This window comes from Suillus subaureus (assembly GCF_016647635.1).
Source record: "Suillus subaureus strain MN1 chromosome Unknown BJ212scaffold_26, whole genome shotgun sequence".
NCBI lineage: Eukaryota > Fungi > Basidiomycota > Agaricomycetes > Boletales > Suillaceae > Suillus > Suillus subaureus.
Genome location: NW_024538582.1, coordinates 488,726 through 500,846, shown reverse-complemented (window position 1 = coordinate 500,846; position 12,121 = coordinate 488,726). Strand labels below are relative to the sequence as shown.

Below are 12,121 nucleotides of genomic sequence, written 5' to 3'. Positions count from 1 at the left end.
AAATCATTGTTCGCCGTAAATGCTATACAATAGAGTCATATTCTCCTGAAGAAATTGAAGTCCGCACGACATATATTAATTTGTATCGGTCGCTGTCATTCACCACACCTCATACTACTCATTCGCAATGGCCCCTGATCAATTGTTGCCACGCAAAACACGTTTGGAGACATCGTACGCGTTCTCTCGTACCTTCAATTCCCGCAACATGGAGTTTTATTGGTACCCACTGTGGTGTCAGACACTCTTCGATCTTGTGGCAGGTGTGCCAAATTTGATCGTGGCGCCTCAATTTCCAGTTTGGATTGTAGAGAAGAATGACCAACTCGAAGGTGCAGACGATGGTGATGATCCTGCAGAGGTAGAGGAGTTTGAAAGGACAGTACAGGGAGAGCAGGCTGCTGCAGGAGGCATGCAAGTCCCCAGTAACAACGTCGAAGAAGAAGTCGGAGACTACGAGCCTGAAGTTGGGGCGGGAGATATCTCCTTCGCATCGACCGTCCCAGAAAAGGCTGCTAAGAGCGTTCTGGTGGATTTTGCGATCGTCGGTCTTACAGCAGTGCCTCTGTCAGAGGAGAAGCGTCGCTATGGAGGGTGGCGAATTACTGTGGCAAATGCTTGCCTTCTCGTGGAAGTGAAAAGGTTTGCGAGCAGGAGTCTGAAAGATGACGAGCTGGATGCGGACATTAAGGTGCATATTGACGAGGCTAGGCTCGACCTGGTGGTACAAGCAGGATATCTTTTTCTCCAAGATGAAACCAAAGATTCCATCATGGCCATCGCCGCTGCAGGTAAGTCATCCATACCACATCTGAATTACATACCATGACCTTGCCATGACCGTCACCATGATATTTCAGGTCCTTATTGGAGCGGCGCCACAATTCATCGTAGCGACGTCGAGTTCACCATGGACGTTCTGTCAAGCAATGATCCAAGCTATCAACCCCCTGGTGAACAACTCTCTGACCGGGAGCCGAAGTGGAATAAGATTCTTCGCCTTGATGGCGCATCCTCCACGGTAGCTTCCGAAGCCCGCTTACGCACCATTTGCAAGAAGATGAGAGAAATAGGAGATCAAAAAATGAATGCTAAGTAGTGTGGTGTTTGCTCGGGAGCGTCGAGGGGCTCTTGGGCTTTGGATTTTTTTTGACTAGAACTTCTCCATCGTGAAGATAATACATATTTATTCAGAACAATCCGAGTTTTGACAGTAGTACGTACTAACTACTAGTGAGGACAAAGCAAGCTCAGTAAGCCGCTATGACAGTGGATGGCTGTGCCTGTAACGTGTCTCCGAGTCCCGCAGGTGCGAGGTCGCATCATGTTGACCACTTTTGATGAAAGGCAGTAACCAACTGCAGCTTGATGGAGGTTTTGAGACGAACAGTCTCATGTCTTGGGCGTATATAGAAATATGAGGAAGGTTAATGTATTCAATCAGTAATAAACGTACAGTACACACACCTATGCAGCAGAAGGAGCCGCTTTTACCTGGAGACGCGCGTTCTGAGGGTATGTATTTGGAAGTGAGCGAGAGGCTGTGGGTTCTAGAGAGAAGTGGTTCACGGAAGATCCATAGAACATAGTCTTTGAACTTGAAGCTCGAAGCTTTTCAGAGGCCGTTTTCGAAGCCCGCTTGATGCTCTATTCGGAAAGTCTCTGACAAGTACCAACCTCCTACCTACCGCACCTGGAGAGGTCAAGGCGGTCTTCTATAACTTGGTCTTGTAGTTACATAAGCCGATACAGTAAGAGCCAACCAAAGGGGGGACCTGCTTGAGGATCCACGGCATCCTGGCTCCTCAGACCAATGTATGGATACACACGAATAATGGAAATCAAATAATCACATGTGCCGATGTACCACCATGTCCTGGGATTCGAGAGCTTGGGTGGTATGTGCGACAAGACTTGTGTGGTGTTCCCTAAGAGAAATAAATATCAATTGCATCCATTGGCGATGTGGAAAGCTCGCCGACGTTTTGTTTTAAATAGCTCGATACCAGTGAGGCGGACCATCCTTCCCCAGCGCCTCCTTCAAAGCCTTATAGCTTGCCTCTGGCGGCGCGTGAGTTGATAAGTGTTCCCCCGCAGCACAGGGATCATCACAAGCAAGGGCAATGCACCAGAAATATTTGCCCTTGAGAGTTTTTATTCGACGAACTCTGGCATAGGAGAGAACGCCCGTCACTGCCATGACATTCCTCGAAACAAGGCTAAGGATATCATGCGAGTCTTCTGGTGTCTTGGCGGGCGGATAGCCCATATCAAGGGCTCGCTGGTGCAACCAGCCCTCGTTCAGTAGATACCCGCAGTATTTTACCATGACTACAATTGAAGAAGCATTAGAATACAAACGGTTCCAACGCAAGTCCATGCTCTTACCTTTGATCCGTGATTATGTTTGTGGATGACCTCAGTTTAATTTATTTGTATTACTATCCACACAGTCACACGAGCACCAAAGCCCTCCGGTATCAGCGCATCTGTTGCTCATTCCACCATGGCATCTACGCCGATGCATTGCCCCGCAGAAACTTCGACTATTCCGGCCAGTTGTAGTGGTGCATGGCCAGTAGCTATATAGCCCAACTGGTTACTTGCGGGACTTCATCGGCGCGTACTTTTTGTGTCCCGCAGCTCCCTGCGACACGTTGAGCTCCAGTGCTTATCACGAGTGCCAGACCACACAGACTATGTAAGGCTATTTATGTCCGCTACAGCCCAGGGAGCCTCACGGATACCTTCAGTTTCAACACATGTTCGCTATATCTATAGCTGCCTGACTGGTTGCTTGTGTATTACCACTCATTTCTATCCACTAATATCAGATTCCTCCCAATCCTTTGTCCCATCTCTGAAAACCTTCATCATACCATGCCGAGAGCACCGATGACTCTAAAACGTAGCCGAGGGCTATCAAAAGAGGGTAGCACAGGTAGCGCCCCTGCGCAGAGCGCTTATCTTGACGAGCAGCCTCCTTTGGAAATGGATACCATACGACCCGCCGATGATGAGATGTGAGCGGCCAAATAAGCCAAGGGGTCACAACTGACGATACTATGCCCGCAGAGTGAATGTCTTGAATCGAGTCTTGGACATTCTTAAGGACTCAACAATTGCCTCAAAGACCGACAAGGACGACCGCTCGCGTTTCTGGGTGGCATACAAATGAGTCGCTGAGGAACACGACGACGAGTTCCTTGAGCAATACAACAGCGACATGGACATTGTGTTGATCTTTGTAAGTTTCGCATGTTCGCCTTTGCCTTGTATTGTGATTGACATTCGATCAGTCTTGTCTGTTCTCCACCGTCAGCACGGCTTTTATTGTTGCCATGGAGTCAAATCTCAGTCCAGACCCCAACGACACCACGCATGCCCTTCTCGCGCAGCTCGTCCAAATTGGACTCGGCAACTTCGCTGCAGCGGGGTCTATACCAGCAGCGCCAGCATCTACCTGGTCGCCATCCACAGCCAATATAAGGATCCAATCCATCGCTTACGCGAGCTTGTCTTTCAGTCTACTCGCTGCTTTCAAGGCCGTGCTAGGCAAACAGTGGCTCGGATACTACAAATCGCACAGGTACTGGCCGCGACTCGGAGGATGAACGAGGGAAGCGCAGACAAGAGAAGTTCGACGGCATTGTCACATGGTATTTTGATGCTGTCGTGCAATCGTTCCCGATCCTGCTTCAGTTCTCTCTTTTTCTCTTTGGAATTGCCCTCGGCGCCAATATGTGGTACGAACAGTACACGGTTGCCTGGGTCATCATTGCAGCCACGGTTTTCGGGTTTTTGTTTTATTCCCTGACGGTGATGGCGGCTTTGGTATCTCCTGCGTGTCCATTTCAGACGCCGATATCGACAATATTGCGCATATTGCGCGTTGACGGTAAGATAATTCTCAAGTTCTGCTCATTCCAGTCTGAGTCAAAATTGCAGAGCTCCTACGTCCAATTGTTATTCAGGCCTTCTAGTATCTTAAGCAATCGGTGCATGGTAAGTTCCGTTTTCTTGAGCATACACAGATTTTGACCGTTCCTTACTAGGCGTGCTGCATTCTCGACATCTATATGTCGTGTATATCATACATCTGACCCTATTATCAGAACTAGCAGGTGACGTTCTTTGGTACTATTGTATAGCACACTCAGCGCTCATATCACTCCAGGCTCTGTGTTTGCGGTCTGCTCATTCGCATGGCGCTATCTTCAGCTGTTATTCGGCGCCTTCCAGTACCCTCTACCCTGGCGGCGCTCTCCAACAAGAGTCGTGGACTCTGAAGCACAATCGCTTGACCAGAGCAGGAACGTTGTATCCATGAATCAATGCCTCCTTAAGCTTAAGCTACCGGACACACCCACCAGCTCTCTCGAAGCACCTAGCATCAAGTGGCTGCTGGAGACATCCACGGATCCTGAAGTATTTCTCGCCGCTGCTAGCCTTGTTCACCAGTGTCGACTGGCCTCTGGGTCTCAATGTCTCAGACACGCTGGGTCAACCTATACGATATTTACAACACCTGCTTAGACGTTCATATGCTCATTATACCGTCGTTAGAGGAGAAGGCATTGGCATGTACAATGGCTCTTTGCCACCTATACTGCGGCCGCATTCTTCAGGGACATCCTGACTATAGGTTTCTTGACCAGGGAATCTCAGACTGCGACGTGTTTCAACAGATGTTGGGGAGGACCAAAGCCAAAGATAATATGCTTGTTGTGACAATTAAGCTGTCTCGATGTAGATCATCCTGGTGGTCTTACGAGTCACCGAAGTTTGGGGCTTGTCCCGACTCTGTCCTCGAGTGGCTGTCTCACACTCTTCCTTTCCACTTTGTTACAGGGCGAGTAGATGAAGATGTAGAACAATTCTCCATGACAGTGATATCGAAACTCCTATGCTCCTTTCCATCGCCTCAAATTATAGCCAATTGCACTCTTCTTGCTTGCGTCATGGTCGGGGTTCAGTTTGACAAGGACATTGTTCGGGTTGATAAAAGGTGTTATCAACTCATTTGGTGGTTCTTATGCTTTGCTTAACTAAGAGATCGTGTAGTTCTGCTCTGCCTCAACTTGCTCAGTCTCTTTGGATGCAGTTCCAGAAAGTACTCTGGGCACCGGATGCAGGTGGGCTCAACAATGCTAGTCCGTCGAGCACGGCACTTCGACGTCATCTGTCGAGTGCTTGACCGTAATATACTTCCACCTCCGGAGATGTGGAGCCTGGGTGTGTGCTTGAACATTTATTCACGGGCGAGGTCATCTCAACACAATGATCGGGATTCATTAGCAGCGCTGGGCAAAGTACGGTGCTTCAGGTTCGCCGTCGATGCCGAGAGTCAATCCCAATGGGACCCTGCAGATCCTGCCTGGTTGTGGCAGCATCAAATCTCGTGGCAAGGCAAGTCACACTCGCCAGAGAACTTTGACTGGCTAGTGGACTACCTCAGCAATGTTTGTTCCAACAACTACAAGACGGCAGGTGATATCCTTGTACTATTGTGCAGTATGAGGGCGAGCTGCAGCCCCGCTTCACAACAGCTATACATCGAGAAGCTCATCGCCTGTATGGGCAGCATCATGCCTCCCCGTTTACGCCATGCTGCCCTTCGTGCTGCTCACAGTATCCGGGAAGTCTTGGCCTCCATCGATGTCGTTGATGATGCAGACATGATGTTGACCAATTTCTCCTCTGCTATCCTTACCGCGGTTTGTCCACAACCAGGTGCAACGCCCACCAGTGATGGCCCTGACCGCTTCTTCCATCCTTCCCACGACTTGTGCTATCTCGAACTGATCTTTGCCTTGGTGAGGAATTCGGTTTGGCACCCCCATTTGTCTGGGAATAGCCATATAAATTGGTGCAGTAGCATCGTTGCAAAGTCTTGCCATTTCCACATGAATCCTTGGTTCAAGCATTTCAACGCTCTCCAGCCGCATGCCTTTTACTTAGCTGGCATCTTTCTCCGAACGACATCTGAATACGTGTCCGTTACATCACCTAGTTCTATCACAGAGTAGCAGTGGTGGGACTTGGTGAGAAAGGCATGGTATTTAGCTATTCTCGTAATCAGCGACACATACTGTATCGAATTCCTTCCCATTCTTGTGGGAGGAACAAAGAAGTGCATGTGTATCGCTTCAAAGTCTGATCTCAGGCAGCTCATCAGTGATTTGGATGATCTTATCGGAAGGCCAGGAAGGCCAGGTTTTCTAGAGCAGAGAGAAGGGGTCGCTGTTGCTGTAAAGGAGCTGAGAGGTATAGCCAAAGATATGTATTACAATTTTAGGTGATAGGCATTGGGCGGGAGACATGTTATTAGCCCCCTTATCATTAAAAGCGGTTGCATGTCATAGGATAGGAGGAAGGGATAGTGGGTAGTATAAGTGAAGATGGACGAGTTGAGTATATATTACATCATCAGCCTGAGGGATTCCACGTACTAACTACACACAATCACTGGCAAAGTGGTGCTTGACCACCATCCGTTTATCGGATCTCCTCTACCAGAAGCATAGAACTCGATTCAGTAGATGTGATCCCAGTTCTAATGACGCCGATGAGTCATTCCACGATCGGGCCACTGCGAGTACTATCGTTTTTGCTGGTTGTAAAACTCTATTGTGCAGGATGAAGAATAAAATGCAGCCCAATGCACGACATCGACTTTCAGAGCCTCATCCGCCCGCTCTACAATAGTCTGGACATTATCAGTCAGCGATCTTGTTCAGTATGCCGTATAGAGCAGTTCACTTTCAATATGATCATTGGGGGATGCAGTGACTCAGAAGCTTACAGAGCTTTGCGTAGACTTTCAAAACGCGTACTGGTGACCGTTCTTGGACGATGGGATTAGCGACCTTATGAGTCTTAGTCTGGTTTGGCTATTTTATGTAAATGCATCCGAAGGATCTAGACTGCGTGCGATAAGTCGCAGTGATAGCGATAAGGTTGCAAGTTGAACTTACGATTACATTTTCAAGGCTTCGAAGACGAGCAACAATTTTCGCATGTTGCCATCAAAGTCTTCGGCGGTCTGTTGTGGCGCCTTTTCAAGTAAGTCGAACTTCAGTTTCTTCGCTGAGTTTTCCAAGATAATTTGCATCTAAAGGCGTTCACCCCCAAGTTTACAAAGAGTTGCTTGATGTTTACTCACCTCTTCTGGGTCCGGTGCAGCGACTTGCATAAGTAGACAACGACTCTTTACGGATGCTATTAGTCTGCTGGTGCTGTTGACACAGGGCATGATTTGTATGTTTGGCATGCATTTCTCCATCGTTCGACGCAAGGCTGCTGGGGCATCACAGGAAAGAGAGTCCGTCTCGTTGATCACAACTAGCAAAAGTATCGGGTTAACGTCTAGGTATTGTATAACGTTAAGTGGTACCTTTGAATCCATGATTCGCGTACAAGTCTATCTGCATAATTTCCTTCAACAAAGCCTGGATGACGACTATGTTATAATTTACAGCCTCGCTTCAAAGTGCTTCAGATCGATCAGAAGAGCACAAGATGATGCCGAATAGCATACCTAGGATTGATCTCGATGTGAAAATTGCCTTGAACAATGTTTATGATCTTTGAGCTGTCAATTCATGTTCATCAGCATCATCTAAAGTAGATTATAGAATCATACAAGTCCTCTTGCCTTCGAAACGCCACTCCCAAACAGCTGCCTCAAAGTACAGCTGATCCGTGTTGTTTTCCAGCTCTAGAAGAACATGTGTGGGAAGTTAGCTGACGCAGCCTGTATGTATGACACCATATAGGACGCATTTCTAGAACATCCAAGATTGAGATTGACTGACCAGAGATTTTAATCGAATAGACAAACTCTGGTGTAGTAGTGAAGGTCGTCCCCAAGTCTTTGGTCTCAACTGCACGATTAATATGAGGATGGTCAACCGCCTAAAGAAGACAAGCTTCTCACTTCATCTACCCAGAGAGAAAGAGTTGAAAGTCAAATTTAAAGCACAGAACGTCGATTAATTAGTAACTTGGGTCCTAAAGCGTGAAACTGCCAAATTGGATCACAGCAGTCGCGTGACGTCACGCGTTGATTGTGCCATCTGAGTACGAGACGGCTACAACAGTTGACTCCACACTTGACTCACCGATTAGCCGATTCCTGAAGGTTGTAACTAATCAATTAGAGATAGCCACCATATGGTTGAAAAACAAGAGTTTGCGAGAAGCTGCGCTGAAAAGAAAATACGACCGTCCAAAAGCAGATATGCCTCCGTACAGTGCACGGCGGAAGCGACTCCCAAATCACGACTCGGCACAAACTCAGAAGGAACAATTTGGGACAGCAACTAATGCTTGTGGTGTTACTCAAACTTCAGTCTGCATGTAGGCGGTAGGGTTTCGAGTTTTCGATGCGACAGCACAGAATGAATACACTCACATGTCGAAAACGGCCTCAATTCGTCAATTCACAACACTCTTTACCAAGTTTCTCGATACAACAAGATATAACCGACACATGGTAGGCACCGACCAAAGGGGGGGAGCTAATAGAGGATCCGCGGCATACTGGCTCTTTCTTCGACCAATATATGAATACACACGTATAACAGAAAGAAAACAATTATAGTAACACTACGTCCTGAGATTCAATAGCTTGGACGATATGTGGCAATTCGACGGGATTTGTGGCTTGCCTGGGAAAAAGAAACATTAGTTGCTCCCATTGGCGATGTAGAAAGGTACAGACGGTTTGTTTCAGATAGCCCGATACCAGCGAGGCGGGCCTTCCCTCCCCAGCGCCTCCTTCAATGCCTTATATTTTTCTTCCGGCGGTACGTGGGTCGATAACTGCTCCCAAGGATCGTTACAAGCGAATGCAATACACCAAAAATATTTCCCCTTAGGAGTTTTCACCCGACGAAAGCTGGTGTAGGGGAGAACGCCTGTCCGTGCCATGACATCCCTCGAGCCGAGGAGAATCATATTATTTGTGTCTTCGAGCGTCTTGGCGGGCGGATGACCTACATCAAGGGCTCGCTGCTGCAACCAACTATCGCTGACGAGATATCCACAGTATTTCACCATAACTGCAATGCATAAAGGATGGGGATACACACAGTTCTGAGAACTTCCGACGCAACTGTATGCTCTCACCTTGGACCCGTGATGATGTTTGATTTCGACTTTGAACCAAGTCTCACCCTTTTATACGGGGTGTCATGTGACGAGGCACGTGCCTCTTGAGGAATCAATGCTGCTCATCAAAGAGCTGGTTGCCGCTTGTCCGAATGCCGATCTTCTTGGGAGTCGTGTCGTGGAAGTGAGCATTATGCGGCCACACTTGGTCATTAACACTGATCTTTATCGCTCTCACATTAGACATATCTACACGTTCAACTCGGAACCAATGCGTTCGATTGCGCGCGTCACGACGAAGCCGCTGATCACTTTACTACTGCTGTCAACACCAGCACTCTTTCATCAAAGTTCATTCATCAAATATACGAGGACTTGACCGTGGTGTGTCAACATGATGCACACCTAACGCTTTTCATAACTGACTCGTATCTTGTCCAGCTCTTTGGCTGGGATCTCGAGTCCTTGGTGCTAACTACACACCAGAAACGGTGTCAGGCTTTCCTTTCGGCAGGTAAATACGATGAAGCCCTCGAAGCACACAAATGCATGATGGACGCCATTGACGAAAGTGGGAAGGCCAGTTGCCTTGATTGGTCCAACGGCAAGTCTTCAGTCATGTCGCCTGCGGCTATCATACTCACCCGCATTTCACTCAGAGTTCAAGGAGCAATGTAGTGCACTTGCTGCGCACGATGACCGTATTCTTGGTGTATGTACCTCCTTCTTCAACTCTTTCGCTACTGACCTGTATGCAGGCAGAGATCCCTGGACAAGAGCAAAGTGGCTTTGATGCAGAACACAATTTCTTCCACGGAATGCATCAAGTGCGTGCAACAGTGTACTCTCATTTTCCCTTTGACATCGTTCATTACAGTATTCTCAAAATTTCCTGCCACGACCTCAACAGCGCCCTAGGCGCCTCAAGAGACTCAGGCTCGCTATAACGAGAACACCTCATTCAGCTCCTCCACCTGTATCACCTACTATTGCGCCACCAGTCGCCGCTGCTGCTGCCTTGAAAACTCACCTACGACACCTATTCACTCGGCCACCCCACCATGCAATACCGCCCGTCGTCGAAGTTCCTTTCGCGAAGGGCAAAGAGGTGCGTCTGGTTGATTTTTATTACCATGTCTTGCGGGTGTGTGATGCGTAATCTACAGCGTAATGCTGCTGCAGATGCTCCTGGCAAGGACCCGAACATCGTACCTTATGAAGATCAAGATGTCGATACTACTCAACCGGACCCTAATATACAACAGCAACAGCAAGTAATAGCAGTACATATAGACCCTGGTGAACATGGGGGCGGAAAGTCGTGTGTCTGCTGCTAGCGGGTTTTGTGAGTGTCCCTCGGATGCTTCAGTTTTACTATTTGTCGTATTGCAACATGTCTATGGACAGCACTTATTTTATCAATAGGTAATTCGCGTCATCGTCCGTAGCTAATTATAATGATCAAACTCGTGTGCTCCCTATATACAGCTTGATTTGCAGTTAGCAAATGAATCATGATCATCAGTAAACCGGTGAGACTCAGATATTAGTCGATATTAGTGTTACTCAAAACAAATTTTGAAACTTTTGAAAACTCGCTTAGACGCCGGCTAAACGCTTCAAACTCCCGGCTAAAGTTTGCTCAAGAACAGTTGAATCATGCTCGGCGCACTTCGGCACGAAATCGGACATTCAAAGACTTGGGGTTTTCGAAGTGTGCTATGTACATATGTTTTAGAGAGTATGGGGCAACCAGGACGTAGTTCACAACGAGTCGTAGATAGGCTTAGCATTTCGAATGACGGCGCTAATCGAATTATTGAAAAAAAAAACGAAGTCCCCACAAGAATAAAATCAGCTGTACATATGGAGTGCCGGAGAGAACAAGGTAAGTACTAGAGGAAGGTGGGGGAGGAGGATAACCCTCAGGGACAAGATCTGCATGCCTCTAGGAAGACGCAAAACCAAGTGAAGGGTGAAGATGGCGTGGTATTAGTAACCATCGCAGCCACGGTCATGCGATAGTGCGCAAGATCGCCAAGAGCCTCGAGCCAGCCGGATCGGAACAAACGAAGGGTCGGCTTCTCCAGAGGGTAGGTGAAGAAGGTGGAGGACGGACGAGCTTAGCGATGACACTATAATCTGCCCCTTATCTGAGCCTGAGGGACCATCATCTGCAGCAGCCATGGCTTTCTTGCCATCAGAATAGAATAAAATCCTACAATCGGCAGGGTGAGTGGTCAGGTAGTTTACCAGCGTGTCAGTAAGTGCACGGTCATTGTGCCACTGGATGGTGAGCCGGGGTCCAGACTGTTCTAGAGGTGGGTTTGAGGGGAAATTAGCTCGATTATTTGATTCTTCGTCCATCGCCCCCAAGTGCGATAGAGTACTAGCTTTGAGGCGTGCAGAACGACAGGCACGTTGATGACGAGCAGGAGGCATGGTGGTTTCAAAGTCTGCCGTACGATGCCGGCCTGACCTTGAATCTAGGTCGTCGGCCGAGGTGGCTTCAAGACTTTAGCCGAGAGTTGAAAGCATTTAGGCGGCGTCTAAGCGAGTTTCAAAAGTTGATTTGAGCAACACTATTAACTCTTAAGTCAAAAATCAAGAATTTGGATCTAACTTTTTTAAGCACAGCCGTTCTTAACGTTTTTTTGCTTATTCAATCTTGATCCGTTGGTATTGGACGTGCAGCCACGTTTAAGTCACCCTTGAGTAATGTACACTTTTCCTGATGCGACTCAAATCAAGCTCAACACATCCTCTCCCAATCACTAATGGAGTCCGAGAATTATAGAATGGTTTTCGAGAGGCGGGTGGTACCCAGAATAAGAGCCGATCATTTAATCCTAACATTCATCGTCTCCCAGCACAAATGTAGTTGTCAAGGAGAGTGCACGCGAGTAGCTCAGCAGCGTCGTACAATGCGTGAATCTGTCAGCAACACTGAGTTAGATCTAAGAGTTCCGACAAAGTTCTAGAAGGAAAGAACCAAATAGATATGCAA

The 12,121-nt window shown here is 47.8% G+C and overlaps 7 protein-coding genes across 7 annotated transcripts; 4 read left to right on the top strand and 3 right to left on the bottom strand.

Moving 5' to 3' along the window:
• Nucleotides 1–127: 127 nt before the first annotated feature.
• Nucleotides 128–1,099, top strand: BJ212DRAFT_1301553 (uncharacterized protein; the record flags this gene model as incomplete). Its single annotated transcript, XM_041333144.1, has 2 exons — nt 128–791; nt 861–1,099. The coding sequence occupies 2 exons, from the start codon at nt 128–130 to the stop codon at nt 1,097–1,099; spliced, it is 903 nt and encodes a 300-aa protein (XP_041190729.1).
• Nucleotides 1,100–2,880: 1,781 nt separating this feature from the next.
• On the top strand, nt 2,881–4,536 carry BJ212DRAFT_1301551 (uncharacterized protein; the record flags this gene model as incomplete). The annotated part of the gene is made up of 6 exons (XM_041333143.1): nt 2,881–3,023; nt 3,076–3,163; nt 3,188–3,247; nt 3,300–3,525; nt 3,590–4,005; nt 4,222–4,536. 6 exons carry the CDS (start codon nt 2,881–2,883, stop codon nt 4,534–4,536), a joined length of 1,248 nt encoding a protein of 415 aa, XP_041190728.1.
• A 611-nt stretch (nt 4,537–5,147) lies between these two features.
• BJ212DRAFT_1483188 (uncharacterized protein) lies at nt 5,148–6,029 on the top strand (the record flags this gene model as incomplete). The annotated part of the gene is made up of 1 exon (XM_041340577.1): nt 5,148–6,029. One exon carries the CDS (start codon nt 5,148–5,150, stop codon nt 6,027–6,029), a length of 882 nt encoding a protein of 293 aa, XP_041190727.1.
• Nucleotides 6,030–6,979: 950 nt separating this feature from the next.
• Nucleotides 6,980–7,714, bottom strand: BJ212DRAFT_1276461 (P-loop containing nucleoside triphosphate hydrolase protein; the record flags this gene model as incomplete). Its single annotated transcript, XM_041331281.1, has 5 exons — nt 6,980–7,114; nt 7,166–7,344; nt 7,397–7,485; nt 7,541–7,587; nt 7,646–7,714. Coding segments are annotated over 5 exons (519 nt in total), but the record flags the coding sequence as incomplete, so codon positions are not given.
• Nucleotides 7,715–8,644: 930 nt separating this feature from the next.
• On the bottom strand, nt 8,645–9,144 carry BJ212DRAFT_458489 (uncharacterized protein). The gene is made up of 3 exons (XM_041343257.1): nt 9,092–9,144; nt 8,722–9,034; nt 8,645–8,672 (listed from the first exon to the last, which is right to left on the bottom strand). The coding sequence occupies exon 2, from the start codon at nt 8,959–8,961 to the stop codon at nt 8,734–8,736; it is 228 nt and encodes a 75-aa protein (XP_041190725.1). The 5' UTR covers nt 8,962–9,034; nt 9,092–9,144; the 3' UTR covers nt 8,645–8,672; nt 8,722–8,733.
• Nucleotides 9,145–9,229: 85 nt separating this feature from the next.
• Nucleotides 9,230–10,608, top strand: BJ212DRAFT_1578759 (uncharacterized protein; the record flags this gene model as incomplete). Its single annotated transcript, XM_041342226.1, has 7 exons — nt 9,230–9,298; nt 9,358–9,498; nt 9,556–9,685; nt 9,774–9,826; nt 9,873–9,941; nt 9,992–10,222; nt 10,281–10,608. The coding sequence occupies 7 exons, from the start codon at nt 9,230–9,232 to the stop codon at nt 10,449–10,451; spliced, it is 864 nt and encodes a 287-aa protein (XP_041190724.1). The 3' UTR covers nt 10,452–10,608.
• A 498-nt stretch (nt 10,609–11,106) lies between these two features.
• Nucleotides 11,107–11,556, bottom strand: BJ212DRAFT_1483186 (uncharacterized protein; the record flags this gene model as incomplete). The annotated part of the gene is made up of 1 exon (XM_041340576.1): nt 11,107–11,556. One exon carries the CDS (start codon nt 11,554–11,556, stop codon nt 11,107–11,109), a length of 450 nt encoding a protein of 149 aa, XP_041190723.1.
• Between the last annotated feature and the right edge of the window lie 565 nt (nt 11,557–12,121).